Source organism: Chiloscyllium punctatum, chromosome 47, assembly GCF_047496795.1.
Source record: "Chiloscyllium punctatum isolate Juve2018m chromosome 47, sChiPun1.3, whole genome shotgun sequence".
Lineage (NCBI taxonomy): Eukaryota > Metazoa > Chordata > Chondrichthyes > Orectolobiformes > Hemiscylliidae > Chiloscyllium > Chiloscyllium punctatum.
In genome coordinates, this window is record NC_092785.1 from 30,214,777 (window position 1) to 30,239,368 (window position 24,592).

Here is a 24,592-nt window from a genome sequence, read left to right on the forward strand (position 1 = left end):
AGAAAGCTGGGGAGATCTGACACATGCTAAAGATGATTGACAGCAGAAGGGATGTTTCCTTGTGTGGCAATTTAGAATAAGAGGTCATCGTTTTAGGTTAAGAGAGAGCAGATTTAAAGGAAAGATGAGAAATTATTTCTTTCAAGTTTATCTGTGGAATTCACTGCTCCAGAGTGCAGTGGATGCAGAGGCATTGAGTAAATTGAAGAAGGAAATAGATTTATATGTGGTAATGGGTTGAAAGTGTTATAGAGAGTGGACAGGAAAGTGGAGTTGAGGCGAGGTTGCGATTAGCCATGGTTTAAATCAAATGGTGGAGCAAACTTGTGGGGCTGAATTCTTTTCTGATTTGGAGGTGCTGGTGTTGGACTGGGGTGTACAAAGTTTAAAAATCACACCACACCAGGTTATGGTCCAACAGGTTTAGTTGGAAGCACTAGCTTTCGGAGTGCTACTCCTTCAGGTGGTTGCACATCCACCAGATGAAGGAGCCGTGCTCTAAATGCTAGTGCTTCCAATTAAACCTGTTGGACTATAACCTGGCGTTGTGTGATTTTTAACTTTCTGCTGCTAGTTCTTGTGTTCTTTATAAATGGGTCTTTCTCTAATTGGGTACCTGCTTGAGCCCCAGCTATTCATAAATGGAAATGACCTGGATGAAAGAATCAAAAGTAACATTTCTAGTTTGTTGATAATATGAAACTGGGGAGGATTGTAGTTTAGACATGGATGTGAGGAGGCTTGAAGGTTATTTAGATAAGTTGAATGAATGGGTAAGCACATAGCAAATGCTGTACAAAGTGGTTAAATGCAAAGTTATAGGTCTGTATATTTGATATGAAAAGCAGAGTATAATTTAAATGGTGAGATATTGGGAAACTGGATGTACAAAGGTCCTTAAACAGCAGTAAGTGACAGTAGACAAGTAGGCGCAGCAAGCAGTTTGGAAGGCAACTTGTTGATCTGCTTTCATTGTGAGAAGATTGGAATTCCAAAGTAGGCATGTCTCTCTGCAGTTACGCAAGGCCTCAGTGAGACCACACCCAGAGTGTTGCAGCAGTTTTTTATCTGAGAAAGGATAGACTTACCGAGGAGGGATTGGGGCAGAAGTTCATTAGGGGCTGATACTGGAGATGGCAGGACTCTCATGTCAGGAGGGATTGGTTTGACCGGGTCTGTATTTGGAAGAACAAGAGGAGAATTCTAAAATGAGAGCCAGCCTTTGAGAGATGATGTTAGAAACAATTTGTTCCGAGTAGTGCAGTAAGACTTAGTCATTTGGAAACCCTGTAACTGTGAGATGGATAGATTTTTGGGAGGTAAGAATATTGAAAGTTATTGGATTGAGACAGATGGACAGAGCTCGGCACCACAATACCATTATCTAAACAAATAACCAATCAGGGTCAACAGGCTAAACAGACCTTCTGTTTCTGTGGGACAGGATGGAGATGGTATTGAATGAGTCACCACCTGTTCTTATGTGCACACCGAAATACAAAAGCATGCATTGAACTTAACCTGGATGATAGGAAACTAATGGTAGAGTTGAGGGACAATTGTTCAGCGTTGTATTCCTGGCAAGGAGCCTTGAACCACAGGGAGAATCAATTGGAAATGTGACAGATGTGGTTTATTAAGACCATTTGCACAAACAAGACTTTGTATTCCCTTGAGTTTGGATGATCAAAGTATTGACTGAGATGTGCATCATCAGAAAATGACCCCCCCCCCCCCCTCACTGGACACACAAGATACTTATCTGTAAATTGGGTCAACCTTCATGTCACGTAAGGAAATACAACAATCAATTTGTGGGCAGCAAGATCCTGAAAACCAGCTTCCAATCAACACCTCCATTTTGGCAGTATGAGCCATATGGGGAGGGAAATAATAGAGATGTGGACAGAATCATTGAGGTTTGAGTGCGTGTCACTTATCTGATTAAATCCCCAATTCCATCTCGGACTGTTAACAATCCAAGCAACTGCACCCTTTGGAAAATGAGAGTTCACATTGGCAGGCCGAAAACACTGCCTACACATTTGCATGCACCTTATTACTAGAGTTCATGGGTTCTCTACTGAGGTTTAGTGATATATGCAAAATAATTGAGAGGTCCTATCTCCCTCTGAATTTCTCAGTGGATAGAATGAAATGAAATAAGGATGGGAAGAAGGGTAGAAATAAGAATGGCACCTAAGTACTGGCAAGGCCAGGCTGGATTATTCCGATCACCTTGTCAAATAATAAAATTATAAATTGTTCAGCTGAGGAGGAGAAAAGGAAACTGTGGGTCAGGTGAAGTGAGGAAACTATGGTGGTGACCAGTCAGCTTCAAGCACTGAGGATTGTTTCACTTGTTTCCCAGTTTGACTTTGCCAGTTTTCAAATGATCTCTCTCTCTCCCTCTGTCTGTCTGTCTGTCTCTCTCTCTCTCTCTCTCTCTCTCTCTCCCTCTCTCTCTCTCTCTCTCTCTCTCTCTCTCTCTCTCTCTCTCGCGCGCGCTCTCTCTCTCCTCTTTCCAATTCTTGTCTATCTGTCTACCCCTCCCCTCACTCTTTTCTGGCACTCTACGTTCTCTCCATCTCCTCTTGTCAGCTGATGAAGATGAAGATAAAGATGATGATTTTCGGGCTCCACTTTATAAGAACGTGGAGATCAAAGGCATCCAAGTCCGGATGAAATGGTGCTCAACTTGCCGGTTCTACCGCCCACCCCGGTGTTCGCACTGCAGCGTCTGTGACAACTGCGTGGAGGTACAAGTGGCTTGCCTGTCTTGTTTTAGCCCTCAACAAACAACTGTGGTAATGCTAGATATCTGAAAGAAAAGAAATTGCTATCGAAACTCAGCAGGTCTGGCAGCATCTGTGAAGAGAAAGCAGAGTCAACATTTCACATAGTGTTCGGAAAAAGGGGCACTGGACCCAAAACGTTGACTCTGCCGATAAATGCAGCCAGATCTGCTGAGTTCCTACAGCAATTTCTGTTTGTTTCTGTTTGTGGGAATGGAAAATGTGTTCAATGATGTATCATCGCTTTTTGTGGTTCTCTTAAAATGATGGACTTTGTTCAGCCCATTGTGTTGACGGGTTTGATGTGGAGTTAATTATTTGGGTTGTTGAGTCAAGCAAGTGATTAATTGACTTGTGTGAGATTTTAATTCCAGTTTGTTTTGTCTTTCTCTATCCCCACTCTTTCTCCAACCCAGGAGTTTGACCATCACTGCCCATGGGTGAACAATTGCATTGGGCGAAGGAACTACCGTTACTTCTTCCTGTTTCTCCTCTCACTTACCACCCACATCATCGGGGTCTTCGGCTTTGGTCTCCTCTATGTGCTCAATCACGTGAATAAATTGTCTGATGTGCACACTGCTGTCACGTATCCTTGCTGTGTTTGCTCCAGGGCTTTCGGACAGGTTTACAGTATATGCAGGAAGGCACTATGCTGAGAGTTACTTCTCATTGCCTGTCTGTTTTAAAGGTGCTGGATATGTACGGTGACTTAAGTGAGTGTTTGACAGTGTTTGCTGTTGATGTATTTGGATTGGTTCCCCTTCCCAGACCTCTGTGCGAAGGCGGTCAGTTTGGCCTGCATAGCAGCAACATTGGTGTGCTGTCCAGTAAATTTTAGACTCGTACAAATCAAATCGGGGTTTGAGAATTCTGGCAGCTTAATCTGAATATCTAAGCATTATAACTTCACGTTACTGCAGCCCTTAGTGAAATGTGGGTTTGTAACAGTTTTTAAATTTAGGTTTATAAGAGCCAGAGATTTCCAGGTCACACCTCGTCCCTGTCCAGGTTGCACCTTGTATTTAAAATTGAATGCAAAATGTTGAGCACGCTGGCTCCACCTAGCAGCAGGTATGTGCAATGTCCTGTTTAAAAGCAGTCTCTTCAGATTAGATTACTTACAGTAGTGGAAACAGGCCCTTCAGCCCAACAAGTCCACATTGACCCTCCAAAGAGCAACCCACCCAGACCTATTCCCCTACATTTACCCCTTCACCTAATACTACGGGCAATTTAGCATGGCTTATTCACCTTACCTGCATGTTTTTGGACTGTGGGAGGAAACCGGAGCACCCGGAGGAGACCCACACAGACACTGGGAGAATGTGCAAACTCCACACAGTCGCCTGAGGCAGGAATTGAACCCGGGTCTCTGGCGCTGAGAGGTAGCAGTGCTAACCACTGTGCCACCGTGCCGTTCTCTCACTTCTGTGCAGTCCCAGTGATCTGTTCCATTGTTGATGAGAAAAGCCGCCGATACACAACTCTGCCTGGGGTTGAGGTGCCTGAGAGTGAAGAGTCAGTCTTTTAGCCTTCATTGCCTATCAGACAGGGGAAGGGCATTCAGCTCCTTGAGTCTGTCCTGCCATTGATTAGGGTCATGTTTGATAGGTGATCTAGCTCAAAAGCCTTTGGGCCTCTGACCCATATCTTGTCGATTTTGTTATATAAATGTATTATCAATCTCCTATTTAAAATAACCAGAGAGAATTTTAAGCTAATATTTCTTTTGTATGTCAACGTGCTTCCTCGTTTCATACCTGAAACCTCTGGCTTGAATTTTTAGGTTCTGCCACTTGTTTGTAGGCTGCACAACCAGAGCAGAAATGTTTTTTCTTACTACATTATCTGTTTCCCTCACTGGCTTGAAAACTTTGATTATTCATCCCTGATCCTTTTACGTACTTAAGGAAGTAGCCCAAGAAAACCTTTAGTGGATTAATTGGTGGTTACCTTTCAAGATACTGTAGATTTTTGAATAGTTCCTATGAACTGAGGAATAGCTAATTTAACCCTACTATTTCAAAAGGGCAGAGAGAGAAAACCGAATTATACGCTGGTTAGCCTGCCTTCTGTAACAGGGAACATGCTGGAATCCATTCTAAAAAATAGCTATCTCGCAACACCAAGTTATAGTCCAACAGGTTTATTTGAAAGTTCAAGCTTTCGGAGTGCTGCACCTTCGTCAGATAGTTTCAAATAAACCTGTTGGACCATAACCTGGTGTTGTGATTTTTAACTTTTTGTCCACCCCAGTCCAACACCGGCACCTCTACATCAAAAGAATTTACAGAAGGGATAGCATATTTGACAAATCTAGTGGGATTTTTTGAGGCTGGAGCTAGTAGAATTGATAAGTGGGAGCCAGTGAATGTGGTTTACCTGGACTTTCAGTAGGCTTTTGGCAAGGCCCACATAGATTTGCATGCGAAATTGAAGAACACTGGATTGGGGCTCGTGTACTGACATGGATAGAGAATTGATTGGCAGACAGGAAACAGAAGGAGTTATTGGATCTTTTACTGGGTGGCAGGAGATGATTATTGGGGTACTTAAGGGATCAGTGCTAGAACCCCAGCTATTCACAATATATATGATTGATAATAGAGGAGAGACCTAAATGGAATATCTCCCAAATTTGCAGATGACCCAAAGCTAGTGATTTGTGAGGAGGCTGCAGCGATTTGGACAAGTTGAGTCAGTGGTCAGATGCCTGGCAGGTGACACATTAACGTGGATAAATGTTATCAACTTTGGATTTCCAGCGCAGAAACAGACCCTTCTGCCCAACTTGTGCATGCTGACCAGATATCCTAATTTAATCTAGACCCATTTGCCAGCATATGGCCCATATCCATCTAAACCCTTCCAATTCATATACCCATCCAGATACCTATTATATGTTGTAATTGTACTCACTCCACCACTTCCTCTGGTAGCTCGTTCTATGCACACACTACCCTCTGTGTGAACCCTTAGGTCCCTTTACCTCTCTCATTAAAGCTATGCCTGCCAATTTTGGATTCACCCACCCAGGGAAAATTTTTATAAACCTCTATATGCTGCTCCTCAGCCTCCAACACTCCAGGGAAAATAGCCCCAACCTATTCAGCCTCTCCCTATAGCTCAAACCCTCTAACCCTGGCAACATCCTTGTAAATCTTGTCTGAGCCCTTTCAAGTTTCACAACATCTTTCCAATAGCAGGGAGCCACTGCAAGTAATCACGCAGATACAGCAGGCAGTGAAGAAGGCAAATACTATGTTGGCTTTCACAGCAAGAGACCCTCCTAGCGAGAGTATTCAAATGCACGAGGAGGGATTTCTTGTTACAATTGTGCAGGACCTTGCTGAGAGTACACCTGGCACAATGAGTGTAGTTTGAGTCCTGCAGCATGGAAACCAAGGTTTACCAGACTGATTCCTGTGGTGGTAGGACTGATGTATGAAGACAGACTTAATCAGTTAAGACTGTACACTGAATGTTAGAAGAATGAGGGGGATATTATAAAATCCCATAAAATTTAAATTGGCAGAGACTAAATAAACAGAGGAAGGATCTTCTCGCACTCATTCTCTCTCACTTCCATGTTGAATAAGAAGGCATCTGGATGGGTATATGGATAGGAAGGGTTTGGAGGGATATGGGCCAAGTGCTGGCAAATGAGACTAGATTAGGTTAGGATATCTGGTTAGCATGGACGAGTTGGACCGAAGGGTCTGCTTCTGTGCTGTACATCTCTATGACTCTATAAAGATGTTCCCAGAACCAGGAATCACAGTTTTAGAATGTGGAGTAGGCATTTAGGACTGAGAAAAGAAATTTCTTCACCCAGGGAATGGTGAGCTTGTGCAACTCTATACCACAATAAGCTGTTGAGTCCAAAACACTGAATGTTTTTGAGAAGGAAATCGATATGATTCATAGATATGAGTTGGATAATAGGCTATGATTGTACTAAATTGCAGAGCAGACTCTAAGTGCTGAATGGCCTACTCTTTCCTTCAATGTTTCTCCTACAAAATGGTACAACTGTAGTTCCTGTATTCCTTCCTCATAATCCCCTTTTGAAGTCCAGGTAACATTCTGGTAAGTGTCCACTACCCTTCCACCAAGGCCAGTGTATAACACTCAGCTTGACGTCCAGAAGTACTCAAAGTGGTGTGATCTATCTGAGCCTTTGCCCTCTCCTGGCTATTCCCTATGTCACTGGATTTGATGTCCAAGTCCCATTTCTCCATTTACCAGATGGAGCCAAATGTGGAAGTATTGATATCCTACCTCCTATCTGTCGTGTCCTTAACTTCTTGGGTTATGGGTAGAACATACAAAAACTCCCAGGGTCGGTTTTTGAGCAGCTTTTCTGTATTGGTCTGTCTATCACTTTCCCTTGACTCCACCAATGTAGTATGGCAGTCATGTGTGTGGCAGGCTTGTTCTTCATTCCTGTGGCTGGTCTGACTGGATTCCACATCGTGCTGGTCGCGAGGGGACGGACGACCAATGAGCAGGTAAAATATCCATGTTGTCTGTCTCTTAGAAATGCTCCTCCACCTGCCCCTGGGTTAAGCCCTGGTGTGTCATCTTTCTGAGCAAATCAGGCTGGTGGATCTTTTGAGAAAGGTATCAAAGGAAAGAACCTGATTGAGCATGTACTCTGAAGCTGCAGAGATCAGAAATTAACCACAAGCAACTGTCACGCTGATTTACTATACATATTAAACATAGAACAACAATACAGCACAGAGCAGGCCCTTCAGCCCTCAATGTTGCGCTGACCTATGAACTAATCTAAACCTGTTCTCATCCATATGCTTATCCAAGGACTGTTTAAATGCCCCTCATGTGGCTGACTTGACTACATTGGCAGGCAGGGCATTCCACAGCCTTACCACTCTCTGAGTAAAGAACTTGCCTCTGACATCTGTCTTCAATCTATCACCCCTCAATTGGCAGCTATGCCCCCTCATACAAGCAGATGTCATTATCCTAGGACAAAGACTCTCACTGTCCACCCTATCTAATCCTCTGATCATCTTGTATGTCTCTATCAAATCCCCTCTTAGCCGCCTTCTCTCCAATGAGAACAGACCCAAGTCTCTCGGCCTTTCCTCGTGAGACCTTCCCTCCGGACCGGGCAACATCCTGGTAAATCTCCTCTGCACCTTTTCCAATGCTTCCACATCCTTCCCATAATGCGGCAACCAGAACTGTATACAGTACTAGCGTTTTTTACAGTTGCAGCATGACTTCACTGCTCCAGAACTCAGTCCCTCTACCAATCAAACCTAACACACCGCATGCTGCCTTAACAGCACTATCAACCAGGGTGGCAACTTTCAGGGATCTATGTACATCCCTCTGCACATCCGCACAACCAAGAATCTTTCCATTGACCCAGTATTCTGCCTTCCTGTTATTCTTTCCAAAGTGAATCACCTCACATTTATCTGCATTGAACTCCATTTGCCACCTTTCCAATACTGCAGTTTATCCAGCTGATCCATCCAAAGTACTGGAGTTATAGCATTTCCAGTTAATGTTGGGGAAGTTAAAGTCCCCCATAATGACCACCCTGTTCCTTTCACTCCTGCCCAGAGTCGATTTGCCAATCCTGTTCTCTACATCCCTAGAACTTTGTGGAGGCCTACAAAAAACACCCAGCAGTGTGACTTCTCCTCTCCTGTTTCTAACCTCAGCCCGTACTACCTCAGTAGACAAGTCCTCATCAAAAGTTCTTCCAGCCACCGTTATACCGTCCTTGACTAACAAAGCCACCTCTTTTACCACCTTCCCTGATCTTAATGAAAGATCAGAGAACCTGCAACATCCATTCCCGACCTTGCTCCATCCATGTCTCAGAAATAGCTGCAACGTCAAAGTCCCAGGTGCCTATCCATGCTGCAAGCTCGCCTACCTTATTCCGGATACTGCTGGCATTGAAATATATACACTTCAAACCAGCTTACTGTCTGCCAGCACATTCCTGTGACTGTGAAATCCTGTCCATGTCCTCCCGACACTCATCCTCCAGTGTACTGGAATACAACACAGGTTCCCATCACACTACGGAGTTAGTTTAAACCCACCCGAATATCTCTAGCAAATTTCCCACCCAGGATATTAGTACCCCTCTGGTTCAATCCATTAGCATTGATTGATGGATGGGAAAGAGGGGAAACAAGCATACTGCCCCCAACTGTAATATTTGAGGTTTTGGAGACTTCTGCCCTAAATGCCGACCAACTACACTTTGCTCAGTACCGAGGCCTGCTGTATTTAGGAAGGCAAGCACTATCACTCATCTGGGGAGGTCACAAAAACATGGTTTTTCAAGGTTCAGTAATTCCCAAGGGGAAATTTCAGAAGCTGATAAACGGTATTAAGTCAGAATGTAACTTGAGGATATTTGAGAAATGAGCTCTTCAGTTTATTGAGCCAGCTCCGCCATTCTCGATCATGGCTGATCATCCATCTGAATGCTATGTTTCCATGTTATCCTCCTCAACATTCGCATTCAATCTGTTGGCCTCCATGTCTTTCACTTAATGGTTGACCTTGCATCATCATCTGGGATAGAGATTTCCAAAGATTTGCCACTTCTGAATGGAAAGTTTTCTCCTCATCTCAATCCTAAAAGATCTGTCTCATTTTCCAAGACTGCCCATGTTCTAGAACTCACTGTGGGAAGCATCCCTTCTGCATCTAATGCATCTCTCTCTTTAAAAATGCTGTTAAGTTTCTAAGATTGAATCTGTCTGTTCTAAATTTCAAAGAATATGAGCCTAGTCCTCAATCTCTCCTCGTTGCACCATCCTAGGAATCAGTTTGGTGAAACTTCCCTCCCTGTATGGCAAGTATACCCTTGAGTGTGGAGGGAATTAGTACTGCAAATAGTACCCCAGATGCTGTCCCTTAGTGTTCCATACTATTGAGGGAAGTTGTCTTTTCTCCTGTGCTTAAGATCTTCTTGGGATAAATACTAATGCACGGTTTATTTTCTGAATTTCTTGGTGCACCCTCGTGTCAGCTTTCAGAGACATGTGAACAAGACTATATCAACACTTTTTCCAGTTTCTCACTATTAGGGCAGCAGGGTGGCTCAGTGGTTAGCACTACCTCACAGCGTCAGGGATCTGGGTTCGATTCCTGCCTTGGGCGACTGTGTGGAGTTTGCACATTCTCCCTATGTCTGCGTGGGTTTTCTCCAGGTGCTCTGGTTTCCTCCTACAGTCCAAAGATGTGTAGGTTAGGGTGGATTGGCCGTGCTAAATTGCTACATTAGTCAGGGGTAAATATAGTATAGGGGAATGCGTCTGGGTGGGTTACTCTTCGGAGGGGCTGTGTGGACTTGTTGGGCCAAAAGGCCTGTTTCTGTACTGTAGGGAATCTAATCTAATCTATTTTCTTAAGAAATACCACACACCTCCAATCCTACCAAATTGGACAATTTTGCATCTTTTCCACATTATATTCTGTCTGACATGCTCTTGCCCATGCAACCAAGCAAAATCACTTGAAGTCTCTTTTTATCCCCTCAAATATCATTCCTATCTGGTTTTGTATCATCTTCAAACTTGGAGATATTAAAATTGACCCCCAGATCCATTGATATTGATTGTGAACAGCAGGATCAAAAGGAATAGTTTGGACTCAGCAGTAGATCAGCCATGATATAACTAAATAGAATGATGGACTCAAGAAGGGGCTATAGGGCCTTCTCCAGTTGCTGTGTAAGATCCTCAAGAAGGGGCTGAGTAGGTCTACTGTTTGTTTGTCAAAGCAGCTGAATGGGGATCCTCCTGTTCCATAGTCAATGTAACAGACTGAAGAATAAGCCTGCTGCTTTTCCTGTGCTGAGTCCGTGCCAAGGGCACAAATAATTTAGGCTTATCAGTGGTGAGAAACTGGGAGAAATGTTACATGGATTGATGGGATCAGAATGACTGTGAGGTAGAGTTTGTGGGTTGTCAATGGACTGTGTGCGCTCTTTTGGTCTCTTATGTGCTGTCTCTGTACTGCGGAAACTAGATTTATGGGGTAATGGCATTCACAATGAAGGGGAGGCATTTTGGAAAGAGGCTGGGATTGGAATTGATCCAGTCCATTGTAATGGAAGACCAAGCAATGATGGGGAAGTGGAGAGAGACCAAATGGACTAGAGTTGAGGATGTCACAACTGCCCCAGAAGTCCAGGTCACTTTGTCTGATTTATCTGTGTGCGTTTCCACAATAAAATGCCCTTCTCTTGTTTTAGGTTACTGGGAAATTCCGAGGTGGAGTAAATCCCTTCACTCAGGGCTGTTGGATGAATATCTCATACGTCCTGTGCAGCTCACAAGCACCCAGGTACGAAGCTGCTACTATGTCACTTTTCCACAGAACCCTACTAACCGTCTCTTCAAGTCCACTATCCACCTCGCCAAAGCCTGCTGCGCTCTAACAAATTGCAGCCAAATACACAGTTTGTATTCCCTAAGTAAAAAGATGTCTTGTATTTTTACTATGCCGTACATATTTCAGGAACCTCCAATGCACTTTGCAGGTTTTTGAACGTGTTATCGAAGAGGCAGCGTGACTAACCATCTTTACATCCACTTGAAAGGATAGGAATTTTAATGTCTCTTTTTAAAAGCTGGCACCTCCAGCAGTGCTGCATTATTACTGATACTCTGCTGGAGCAGTACTGACTGCCCAGCCTGAGAATACCCAGTCAGGATTGACAGTGTGGTGCTCCCTCTGGACCGATCTTCTGACAGTGCACTGACCTGATCTCCACAGTGCAGTGAGATTCTCCACTGAAATGCTTAGATGTGTCACCACTGTTTCCACTTCGGTGTCGTTCTTTCAGGATTGGGTTGGTTTGCTCAGTCGGCTGGCTTGTAATGCTGAGTAATACCAACAGAGTGAGTTAAATTCCCACACTCGGTGAGGTTACCATGAAGGACTCTCCTTCACAATCTCTCGCATCACCTGAGGCATGGTGACTCTCAGTTTTAACTAGTACCAGTCATCTCTTTAAGAAGAGAGCAGCCCAATGGTCTGCTTGAGCTTTGGTAACTTTACTCTGTCATTTACATTCTTTCAGGTACATCAGCCGAGAGAGGAGGGAGTTTATTACTCCAGTCCAGACTCCCTTCCTGCGTCCCTTGGTTTCGGACACTGAGGTCACCATGAAGCTGATGGACAATGGCATTCAAACAAACCTCAAGAGGTCACTGGTAAGAATACAGGGCAAGCTGGGACAGAGGAGGGGAGGAACAATTCTTTTAGCTTGTGACTCTGGAATCTCATGCATGTGGAGTGACGCTGGGGCATGGGATACCAGAAAGTTGACTTTAGGTGCTGAGGTGTGACATTGAGGTGAGGGGTGGCACTCTGATGAAGGGCAAGGTGGTGACACTGGCGAGTACCACAAAAGTAACAGAAATTTCCACTCTGATGTCACTGCTGCTTTAAAAGTATTGTGTGAAGTAGACATTTAACACTTCAGTTTTGGCAGAATAACTCTCCATTTCTATTTTTCCTTCTAGTCCAAAGGAAGTCTGGAGGTTATGGAAAGCCAGTCAGCCGATGCTGAGCCCCCTCCTCCACCTAAACCTGAGTTACACCGTTACTCAGGCCTCAGGGCTCACTTGTCACTGGCAACAAACGAGGGTGAGTGGACAATCTCCATTATGTCTGTGGTGGCGGGGTGTGCATGCTACACTTCTAAATAATAGGGGACAAAATTGAGGGGATCTCGTGTTTGGAGTGGCTGAATCCTGGCAACTGCCTCTGTGCCTTCACCCCATCTGTGAGCAGTCACATTTAACATTCTGGGAGACGTGCACAGGAGGAAGTGTTGAACAGCAGACAGTAACTTTGTGTGGTTCCCACTCTGGCATCTCACTGCCCTGAGTGTCAGGCTATAATTCATGGCCCTGAGGGTCAGCTGGTTTTGGTGTTCTGAGTTGATCATCTTGTGAAAGATCAAGTGCAGTTGGATATGTAGGTGGTGGAAAAGGGCATCCAGGGTCGCAGCAGGAATTAGATTTTTGCTGAGCGTATAAATTGATGCCACTGCTGTTCTTAGAGGCTTACCATTGGCCAGAGTGTTTTTAATCTCTCCCCATCTTTCTCCCACTGCCATCCTGGTGCAGAGAGTAACTTGCTGAACAGAATGGACAACCCACCAACACCCACTATGTACAAGTACAGGCCAGCCTACAACAGCCCAGGGCGCAACCACACTGCTCTCACGCACTCCGCCAGTGAAAAGGTATGTTTTCTTTCCCATCCTGCAGCCACTAGCTTGTCACTTTGAACTGCATTGGGTGTACAGTGCAGTAGAAGGCCATAATTTTTATGCTGTTCATGTGCAACTTCTTGTCCCACTTCACTACCACCACTACTGCCCACAAACCCACCCTGCACCCACTCACTACAAGGTAGACAAGCAGGAGGCTGGAAGAACACAGGATGTTGCCTGGCTAGCTGTGTTCTTTCAGTCCCCTGCTTGTCTACTTTGGATTCCAGCATCTGCAGTTTTGTTTTAGTCTATAACCCACTCACTCCAATCCTCTCTCATTGACAGATCTTTGGTTCCTTTCCCCTTTATGGTTTATCCAGCTTCCATGTAAGCACACCAGTATCCTTCATCTCAGCCATTTGTTCTGGGGAAAGAATTCCACATTGTCCCCACTCTCTAGGTGACTAAGTTTCTTGTGAATTGCAAATTGGCTTTTGTAGTAGAAGCCTATCCTGCCCCTTGTACCTGTGCAGACTCCGAGACCAGTTATTCTCTCTTCCATTCTTATCTTTCCCCGTAGATCTGCCAGTGCTTGGGTTTCAAGTATTTATTTGTGACTATCTTACATCCTAATGTCGCTGTCTCTCACAAATTGAAACATCTTATAGAGTAGACAGTCAGAAACTTTTTCCCCGGGTACAACAGAGTGTTACAAGGGGACATAAATTTAAGGTGAAGGGTGGAAGGTATAGGGGAGATGTCAGGGGTGGGTTCTTTACCCAGAGAGTGGTGGGGGCATGGAATGCGCTGCCCGTGGGAGTGGTAGAGTCAGATTCATTGGCGACCTTTAAGCGGCATTTGGATAGGTACATGGATGGGTGCTTGTTCTAGGATAGAAGTTCGGCACAACATCGTGGGCCGAAGGGCCTGTTCTGTGCTGTATTGTTCTATGTTCTATGTTCTATCTTCATCTACCTGATCAAAATCTTTCCAAATGTGACATTTTAATGCACAGATCACACCCCCCCCCCCCCCGGCTCTCTTTAGCTTGGAGAAAAGAGTGCCAGTTTCTTTTGTGTTTTCATGATAGTTACAACCTCTTGTTATCCTTTGAAAACATTTTTTCCTCCTTTTCTGTGGCCCAACTTTTGGGTGGGGGGCCCGGTGTGGTGGGGAGGAATGGCACAGTATTGTTGCTACACTTGAAATCAGATAATGCTTGGGGGACTCGGTTTTCAATCCCACCATGGCGGCTGAGCAAATGATGTGAACAGAATTTGAATTAAAAATCAAATGACACTTTTCAGATGGCATTCAATAAGACCTCTCCTATCATCATAGCATGTAAAATCAAAGTGAGTGGGATTCACAGAACAGTATTGAAATGGATAAAGAACTGGCTGGCAGACAGGAAACAAGGAGGGGGTCAGTGGGACCCAAAAAGATAAGTCTGAGGCTGGTACAGTTGACAGAGGGGTAAGTAAAATAGTCAAGGCAAGCAAGAGCAAGGCAGAGGACAAACTAAGACTACTAAATTAAACAGCATTTATTTCAGTGCAAAAGGCCTGACCGGTAAAGCAGATGAACTCGGGGCATGGTTGGAAACATAAGACTGAGAAAACACTGCTATTACAGAACCATAGCTCAGGGAAGGGCAGGTTTGGCAGCTTAATGTTCCATAGTTCAGATGCTGTAGGAAGAAGAGAGTGGGGATTGGCATTCTTGGTTGAGGATAAAATTACAGCTGTAATTGGGATATTTCTGGGAGTATGTCCAGTGAGGCTTATTTGGGTGAAACTGAGGAATAAGAAAGGGATTATCACCTTATTGAGATTTCTTAGGCATTTGAGATTGAGAAGCAGATTTGTAAGGAGATCTCCAATACCTGTAAGAATAATAGGGTTGTAATAGTTGGGGCTTTTAACTTCCCAAACATAGACTGGGACTGCCAGAGTGTTAAGGACTTGGGTGGAGAGGAATGTGTGTGTACAAGAAAATTTTCTTCAGTATGTGAATGTCCCTGCTAGAGAAGGAGCCAAGCGTGACCTTGGGAAATAAGTTAGAGCAAATGACTAAGGTATCCGTGGAGGAGCACTTTAGGGTCTGTGATCATAATTACATTAGTTTTAAAATAATGATGGAAAAGGTTAGGCCTGATCTAAAAGTTAAAATTCTAAATTGGAGTAAGGCCAATTTTGATGGTGTTCGGCAAAAACTTCCAAAAGTTGACTGGAGAGGCCTTTTCACAGGTCAAAGGATGCTTAGAAAATGGAAAGCATTCAAAAATGAGATAATGAGAGTCCAGAGTCCTGTTCGTGTGAAGAGCAAGGCTGGTAGGTGTAGGGAATGCTGGATGACTAGAGAAATTGAGGCTCTGGTCAAGAAAAAGGAGACGCCATATGTCAGATATAGACTTCTGGGATCAAGTGAAGCCCTAGAGGAATACAACTGCAGTGGGAGTATACTCATGAGGAAAATCAGGAAGGTTAAAAACAGAGGACATGGGATAGCTTCGTCAGATAGGGTTAAAGAGGATCCAAAAAAGTTCTTCAATACATTTAAGGACAAACAAGTAACTAGGGAGAGAATGGAGCCCCTTAAAGATCAGCAAGCCCATCTATGTGTGGGACTGCCGGAGTTTGGTAAGATACTAAATGAGCATTTTGCATCTGTGTTTACCATGTTGAAGAATATGGAAGTTTGAGAAATAAATAGTGAAACCTTGACAAGTGTCCAGATTAGAGCAGGTGGTGTTAAATGTCTTAAAACACATAAAGGTGGATAAATCTCCAGGACCTGATCAGATGTAGCCCAGAAGCTGTAGGGAGGTGGGTAATGATTGCTGGGCCGCTTACTGAGATATCTGTATCATCGATAGTCACAGGTGAGGTGCCGGAAGACTGGAGGGTGGCTAATGTTGTTGCCATTATTTAAGCTGATCAGGAAAAGCCAGGGAACCATTGCCCAGGGCGTCTGATGTCAGTAGTGGGTAAGTTGGAGGGGACTACTGAAGAACAGGATTTGCATGTATTTGGAAAAGCAAGGACCGATTAGGAGTTCGGGATTAGTGGTGCTGGAAGAGCACAGCAGTTCAGGCAGCATCCAAGTAGTTCCGAAATCGACGTTTTGGGCAAAAGCCCTTCGTCAGTAATACAGGCAGTGAGCCTGAAGCGTGTAGAGATAAGCTAGAGGAGGGTGGGGTTGGGGAGAAAGTAGCATAGAGTACAATGGGTGAGTGGGGGAGGAGATGAAGGTGATAGGTCAAGGAGGAGAGGATGGAGTGGATAGGTGGAAAAGAAGATAGGCAGGTCAGACAAGTCGTGGGGACAGTGCTGAGCTGGAAGTTTAGAACTAGGGTGAGGTGGGGGAAGGGGAAATGAGGAAACTGTTGAAGTCCACATTGATGCCCTGGGGTTGAAGTGTTCCGAGGCGGAAGATGAGGCGTTCTTCCTCCAGGCGTCTGGTGGTGAGGGAGCGGCGGTGAAGGAGGCCCAGGACCTCCATGTCCTCGGCAGAGTGGGAGGGGGAGTTGAAATGTTGGGCCACAGGGCAGTTTGGTTGATTGGTGCGGGTGTCCCAGAGATGTTCCCTAAAGCACTCTGCTAGGAGGCGCCCAGTCTCCCCAATATAGAGGAGACCGCATCGGGAGCAACGGATACAATAAATGATATTAGTGGATGTGCAAGTAAAACTTTGATGGATGTGGAAGGCTCCTTTAGGGCCTTGGATGGAGGTGTGGGCGCAGGTTTTACAGTTCCTGTGGTGGCAGGGGAACGTGCCAGGATTGGAGGGTGGATCGTAGGGGGGGTGTGGACCTGACCAGGTAGTCACGGAGGGAACGGTCTTTGCGGAAGGCGGAAAGGGGTGGGGAGGGAAATACATCCCTGGTGGTGGGGTCTGTTTGGAGGTGGCGGAAATGTCGGCAGATGATTTGGTTTATGCAAAGGTTGGTAGAGTGGGAGGTGAGCACCAGGGGCGTTCTGTCCTTGTTACGGTTGGAGGGGTGGGGTCTGAGGGCGGGGGTGCGGGATGTGGACGAGATGTGTTGGAGGGCATCTTTAACCACGTGGGAAGGGAAATTGAGGTCTCGAAAGACGGAGGCCATCTGGTGTGTTCTGTGGTGGAACTGGTCCTCTTGGGAGCAGATACGGTGGAGGCAGAGGAAATGGGAATATGGGATGGCATTTTTGCAAGAGGTGGGGTGGGAAGAGGTGTAATCCAGGTAGCTGTGGGAGTCGGTGGGCTGATTAGGAGTTGTCAACATGGCTTCGTGCGCGGGGAATAGTATCTCAGTAACTTGATTGAGTTTCTTAAGTGACAAACAAGATTGATGAAGGCAGAGTGGTAGATGCTTTTCTGTAAGGTGTTCAGCAAGATTTCACAGGGTATACTGGTTAGCAAGGTTCGATCATGTGGAGTACAGGGAGAGAGCTATGCATTTGGATACAAAATTGGCTTGAAGGTGGTGGTGGAGGGTTGTTTATCAGAATTGGAGACCTGTGACCAGCAAGGATCAGTGCTGGGTCCATTGCTTTTTGTCATTTGTATCAATGATTTGGATGTGAAAATAGAAAGAATGGATAATAAGTTTGCAGATGACACCAGAATTGGTGTAGTGGACAGTGGAGGAGGTTACCTCCGAGTTCAGCGGGATCTTGATCCGATGAACTAAGGAATGGCAGATGGAGTAAATTTAAATAAATGTGATATGCATTTTGATAAGGCCAATCAGGGCAGAACCTGTGCACTTAATGGTAGTGCCCTAACAACTGTTGCCAAACAAAAAAATCTTGGGTGCAACTTCATAGTTCCTTGAAAGTGGAGTCTCAGGTCGGACCTATCGCATTCCCAACACCCCTCCCCCAAGTCCCTCCTCCCTACCTTTTATCTTAGCCTGCTTGGCGCATCCTCCTCATTCCTGAAGGGCTTATGCCTGAAACGTCGATTCTCCTGCTCCTTGGATGCTGCCTGACCTGTGCTTTTCCAGCAACACATTTTTCAGCTCTGATCTCCAGCATCTGCAGTCCTCACTTTCTCCCTCTCAGATAGGATAGTAAAGAAAGCATTTGGTACACTTGCTGTTGTTAGTCAGTGCATTGAGTATAGGAGTTGGTCCCTCAAGATGTCATGGCTGTGGGTTTGGAAGGTATCGTCTTTGATCTTCAGTGAATTTCCACAGTGCATCTTGTAGATGGTACACACTGCTACTACTAAGTAATAGATGCCTGTGGCTGTGGTGCCAATCAAGCGGGCTGCTTTATCCTGGATGGTATTGGGTTTCTTGTGTTGTTGGAGTTGCACCCATCCAAGCAGGTGAGGAGTATTCCATCACATTCCTCTGACTTGTGCTTTGTAGATGGTGATTGAGAGTGGGATGCTGGAAAAGCACAGCAGGTCAGGCAGCATCCGAGGAGCAGGAGAATTGACTTTTCAGACAAGAACCCTTTGTCAGGAATGCTCAAAAAATGGTTGGAAGCACTGAATACTGTCAGTAAAATGTAGCCTTTCAAATCTCTAACCCTACTCCAACCCCTTATGTTGTAACTAGTTGCAGCACCTAAAACTCATCCCATCTGTGTAATCATCCCTATCTCTATAACTTTCTCCAGTCTCTACAACCCTCCCTATCTCTGTAACCCCCACAGCCCTGGCAACCCAGCCACTCAGTAAATGCCACAAGTCAGGGGAAGCACAGTGGTTAATGCTGTTGCCTCACCGCACCAGAGACCTGGGTTTGATTCCACTCTCGGGCGCATATCTGTGAGGAGTTTAGACATTCTCCCCATGTCTGTGGGTTTCCTCCGGGTATTCTAGTTTCCTTCCACAGTTCAAAGATGTGCTGTTTAGTTGGATTAGCCATGCTAAATTGTTCGTAGTGTCCAGGATTGTGAAGGTTGGGTGGGTTAGTGTTACCTCCTCTGGTCCCTACACTTCCTCCCTATCTCTGTAACCCCCCTCCAGCCCCTACGCCCCCTCCCTACCTCTGTAACCCCCTCCAGCCCCTATACTCCCTCCCTATCTCTGTAACCTCCTCCGGCCCCTCCCTATCTCTGTAACCCCCCTCCAGCCCCTACACCCCCTCCCTATCTCTGTAACCCCCCTCCAGCCCCTACACCCCCTCCCTATCTCTGTAACCCCCCTCCAGCCCCTACACCCCCTCCCTATCTCTGTAACCCCCCTCCAGCCCCTACACCCCCTCCCTATCTCTGTAACCCCCCTCCAGCCCCTACACCCCCTCCCTATCTCTGTAACCCCCCTCCAGCCCCTACACCCCCTCCCTATCTCTGTAACCCCCCTCCAGCCCCTACACCCCCTCCCTATCTCTGTAACCCCCTCCAGCCCCTACACCCCCTCCCTATCTCTGTAAACCCCCTCCAGCCCCTACGCCCCCTCCCTATCTCTGTAACCCCCTCCAGCCCCTACGCCCCCTCCCTATCTCTGTAACCCCCTCCAGCCCCTACGCCCCCTCCCTATCTCTGTAACCCCCCTCCAGCCCCTACGCCCCCTCCCTATCTCTGTAACCCCCCTCCAGCCCCTACACCCCCTCCCTATCTCTGTAACCCCCCTCCAGCCCCTTCACCCCCTCCCTATCTCTGTAAACCCCTCCAGCCCCTCCCTATCTCTGTAACCCCCCTCCAGCCCCTACACCCCCTCCCTATCTCTGTAACCCCCTCCAGCCCCTACGCCCCCTCCCTATCTCTGTAACCCCCCTCCAGCCCCTACACCCCCTCCCTATCTCTGTAACCCCCCTCCAGCCCCTTCACCCCCTCCCTATCTCTGTAAACCCCTCCAGCCCCTCCCTATCTCTGTAACCCCCCTCCAGCCCCTACACCCCCTCCCTATCTCTGTAACCCCCTCCAGCCCCTACACCCCCTCCCTATCTCTGTAACCCCCCTCCAGCCCCTACACCCCCTCCCTATCTCTGTCATCACTTATCGAACCTCTCACCCACCTGTTCCTGTAACCTTCTCTAGCTGTACTCTGACCTCTTGAGTACCCCAATGTTAGTAATGCCTTTGAAGCTCCATGTTGTTTTCCTGGCGTGTTGCAGATACGTGTTGCTCAAAGTTTCTGTAATTGTCTTTGAAACCTCTGCTGTGGCCCAGTAACGCACTATGAAGCTCCCTGTCTTTCATCCTCCTGTCATTCTGGTCAGTAATTTGCCTTTCCTTCTCTGCTGTGAGGACAACAGTCCCAGCTTCTGTGGTTTCCCCATGTTCACTAAAGTGTCGCATCCTTGATGCCATTCTGGGAACTTTCTGACAATATTACCTGTGAAGCAATAATGTTACTTTTATATTTGTTTTTGTGCCCCTAGATTTCCCGAGGTGAAGCTGTGAAGGAGCCTTTGCCCATTGACGAGAGCAGCAGGAGTCAGAGCTACAAATCGGAGCCCAATCTGGAATCTGATGCATGCCGTTCACCAACCATCTATAAGAGTTTCCAGTTTGAGCCGGTTTCCAATGGCTCCCGCTCGTCCAGTCTGAAGTCAGCTCATGGTGGAGGCTTTGAGATGAGCCACCTACAGTCCATTCGCTCTGAGGGAACCACCTCTACCTCTTACAAGAGCTTGGCCAACCAGACCCGTAATGGGAGCCTGTCTTACGACAGCCTGGCCACCCCCTCAGGTAGCCCAGAAGCTGAGTCGCCCTGCCCAGTGCCAGGTCCGGAGCCAACAGGCTACCATTCCCCCTTTATGTCAGCCAAGATTGCTCAGCAAAGGGAGGCAGACCTCCACCGCTACCCACTAGCCCCTGGTGCATACGGAGTCCCTCCCCGCTGCCCCAGGGACCCCCCGGCCATCTCCTCTACCGACAGCCGGTTACGACAGGAGCGGGAGAAGCTGCTGCGGACAGAGGAGACACCAGCTGTCACTGCCCACCATCACCAGCATCATGCCCGGGTCAGTATGTCCTCTGAGGACACTAGGCGCTCGCCTGGCCTTAAAAGTCCAACCCAGAGAACTACACCTCCACTTATATCTTCCACCTCTTCTTCCTCCTCTTCCTCTCAGTCTGGCGGAGCCCCTGGCCAACCTACACGTTTCTCCAGAGTCTCTGAGGGTAGCGCGCAAACTCCCAGGGTGCGCTCCATGTGCTCTCCTGAGGCTCCTGCCCCTCCTCCCACCATGGGCAAGTCAACATCCTATGTGGTTGCGAGACCTCCATATGGAGCTGCATTGGACACCAGTGAAGTATTGGCAACAACGCACCCACTACTGGCTCCCAAGTAAGTTCCATCTCGTTTGCACTATATTTTCACCACCTCATTTTCAAAAAATGTTCATGGGATGGGGGTGTCACTGGCCAAGCCAGCATTTATTGGCTCTCCCTAATTGCCCAGAGGGTAGTTAGGAGTCAACCACATTACTGAGAGCATGGAGTCACGTGTGGTCCAGATCAGGAAGGGGTGGCAGCTTTCTTTCCTAAAGGGCATTACTGAACCAGATGGGTTTTCCCAACAGTTGATGAGGATTTCATGGTTCACATCAGCCTGTTAATTCCAGATTTTTATTGAATACAAATTCCACCATCTGCCGCAGCAGGAATTGAACCCAGGTTCCCGGAACATTATCTGGATCTGTGGATTAACAGTCCCGACTCAGTACCACTTGGCCATTTCCTCTGGAGATGCCCCTCATCCACTCAAACCGATTTTATGTTTTGTTTAATTTTACAAAGTGTCATTTGTTCTTGATGTCAGGAAGCAGTAAAATCCCATTGGCAGTCTGGCTCAGAAGCTCTGAGTAATGGAACAATTATAAAAGCTGTGAATTCTAGGAGCAGGAGATGACCATTCAGTACCTCCCACCCCAGAGATGCTCCACCATTCTACACTCTCATGCCTTATCAACTCCACCTTCCCACCCATTCCCTGTATCTGTCCCCAGAAAAAATCTGTCTTCGAGGTACTCAGTGACTGAGGGTGCTCAGCTGTCTGGGGGGAGAGAATTCCTGAGAGTGAAGATATTACATCGCCCCTCAGACAGACAGACAGACTTAAGGGGCTGAATTCATGTGGAGTGGCCAGCCTTCCTTTACTCAAACCCCATTGCCATTCAGTCAAGCAGGGAAAAAGACTCTCCATTTCATCCCTGTCAGTCCTCCTGAATAATTTGATACTTTGTTTTGCTCCATTTGTGATCCAGTGGCCTGCACTGATAATCCAGAAGGATTCACATCCTGCTCGGCAGTTTGAAACTTCAAACTCAATCAACACAATTAATAACATTACAGGATAAGTGCTAGTGATATGCAAGTATCCTTGAAATGGCTTAAAAACACTCCGGCATGTTAAACCACTGAGTGCAATAAAGGTGTTCCATTGGCTGAAGCTGGCTGAACCATCTTTTCAAGGGATGCTTTCAGATGGAGAGCAAAAGTTGGCGTTGCCAGTGATGCTCACAAAAGGTCACTCTCCTCCACTTGAACCCAAAGCTCCAGTTCAGCCTGCTGTTTCAATCCCTGAGCTGGTACCAATGCTGGTGAAGCACTGTCAAATATGCCACCTTTTGGGTGAGATGTTAAATCTAAGCCATCTCAGGTGTATGCTTAAGATCCCATATCCATAACTGGAAGTGGGGTATGGTGTCCTGAGACTGATGATCTGCTTGTTGTCACAGTGCTATTTGTGGGATCCTGTTGTGTGTGGCCTGGTCCTCATGTTTTTCTATATTTGTAGCAGCAACTCTTCTTGAGAAATTGCTTCCTTTTTTGAATGAGAGTGGTGAAAGCTTGCTTTCTGCTGGTAATTGTTGTCCTTGGTTTACATTGAGAGCAAGGGTTGTAAATCAGTCAGTGTACCTGCTTCTGATCACATTCCAGTGACCTCAGGTTTATAGAGAAAGGGAAATGATCCAGGACTTGAAATAAGACAAGACTTAGGAACAGAAGTAGGCCATTCCGCCCACTGAGTCTATGCTGCCACTTAGTGAGATCATGGTGGATCTCATAATCCTCAATTCCACTTCCCTGCCTTTTCCCCCCATAACCCTCAACTCCCTTACTGAATAAAACACTCTCCATGTCAGCCTTGAATATACTTAACCACCCAGCCTCAACAGCTCTTTAGAAGGTGACTCCTTCTACATAGAGATCCCAGATTTACAGAGAGGGAGGAAATCTGTGTAGGTACCTGCTCCTCTTCACTGTTTAGTGATCCCTGGACCAGAGAGATGGTAAATCAGCCAAGATTCCTGCTGACACTGGGTATTAATTAGGGGGAACACAATCAGGGAAATGTTCTACATTGTATTTAACCTGTGCTGTACCTTCGCCTTGCTTGCTTTACTTAGGTACTTGGCTTTTCTTTTTAACAGGGATGAAGTGAGGATGAAAGGTTCCCACAACAAAAGCAATGGACAGCCCAAAAGTCTGAGCAAGGCAGACTCGCGGCAGACGTCACCACCTCCTTGCCCTGGGGCTGCCAGTGGAGCACCTCTAAGCCCCAGTAAAGGTGTGAAAAAAGTCTCAGGAGTTGGAGGGACCACCTATGAAATCTCTGTGTGAGACCAAGCAAGGCGGAGAGAGAGAGAAACTGAGGCACCTCATAAAAGACTCTTGGACACAGTCAGTGGGGACTGAATCTCAAGTTGACAAGACTTTAATTCCTTTGGGATCTGGAAGGAGAATGTAAGGAGAGGAAAGCTGAACACTGGAGAGCTCTCCTAATCCTCCTCCATGACCCGCTTAAATGCGGGGTGGGAATCCTTCTATGCCTAAATCCAAGTTTTAGCCATTTGTAAGTTTTAAGGAGAGAAAGAGAGAAACACCATCCCCTCCCCACAGCCCCCACAAACGTGCGCACTACATGTACAGGAGAGCCATGAGAGGGATGCAAAAGTGTGTGACAGGATCTAGTGGGGAGGGGGGCAAGGTGTGGTGGAAAGTGTCTGAGTGGGACAAGGTGGGTGGAGAGAGATTTGCAGCTTCCTCTCCATCCTGAGGGGAGGGGAACTTGTGTGGTTTTTTAATTCTGATTAATGTTCCACCCGTCTCCCTCCTTTTTTCTCTCTCTCTCTTGCTCTTTCTCTCATGCAAGTCTGAGAGTTCGATCACTGAGGAGCCGACAATGTGCAATCAACGGAGGGGGTGGAGGGTGGGTGGGGATGTTTAAAGGACAGAAGCCTAAGGAAAAAAGCAAAGACTTTGAAAACAAAAGGAATTTTTTATATATATATATATAAATAATTAAAGGGATTATTTACTCTCTATCCTTCCAGTGGTGGAAAGGCTGAAACTATTAACACACTCCCTTGCAATGGGGGGGAAGCAGGGGTGGGATGTTATGAGCTGTTGCAAAGGAGGAGTAAGAGCCTGAGGCTGGCGTTGAGCAAGTGGGTGACGTGGGGAGGGAGAGAAGCTGACATTTCACAGAGTGGTGTCTCCCTCATGCTGCTTGTCCTTCTCACTTTACTCTGACTGCTCACATTGCACCTTTTTAAAACCACCTTCCCCACCGCCCAGAACCCCACTTTGGAGGACATGCCATGGACCAGTCTCACCTATGCTCCCAGTCGTGACTATCTTGATCAGATTTCAGAATCTCAGCAGCGTTGGAGTTT

At 46.4% G+C, this 24,592-nt stretch overlaps 1 protein-coding gene across 3 annotated transcripts in view; it reads left to right on the plus strand.

The window, feature by feature from the left end:
- The window catches only part of zdhhc5a (zDHHC palmitoyltransferase 5a), a 66,059-nt gene extending 41,940 nt beyond the window's left edge, over nucleotides 1-24,119 (plus strand). For 2 of the 3 annotated variants that reach the window (XM_072564647.1, XM_072564648.1), the window contains exons 4-12: nucleotides 2,602-2,759; nucleotides 3,212-3,384; nucleotides 7,207-7,309; nucleotides 11,056-11,147; nucleotides 11,887-12,019; nucleotides 12,332-12,455; nucleotides 12,941-13,059; nucleotides 20,348-21,258; nucleotides 23,348-24,119. In XM_072564647.1, the coding sequence (XP_072420748.1) occupies nucleotides 2,602-2,759; nucleotides 3,212-3,384; nucleotides 7,207-7,309; nucleotides 11,056-11,147; nucleotides 11,887-12,019; nucleotides 12,332-12,455; nucleotides 12,941-13,059; nucleotides 20,348-21,258; nucleotides 23,348-23,537 (2,003 nt within the window). In that variant the 3' untranslated portion in view covers nucleotides 23,538-24,119. The remainder of the gene's footprint in view (nucleotides 1-2,601; nucleotides 2,760-3,211; nucleotides 3,385-7,206; nucleotides 7,310-11,055; nucleotides 11,148-11,886; nucleotides 12,020-12,331; nucleotides 12,456-12,940; nucleotides 13,060-20,347; nucleotides 21,259-23,347) is intronic. The other variant, XM_072564649.1, reaches the window with a different exon arrangement.
- The last annotated feature ends 473 nt before the right edge of the window (nucleotides 24,120-24,592 follow it).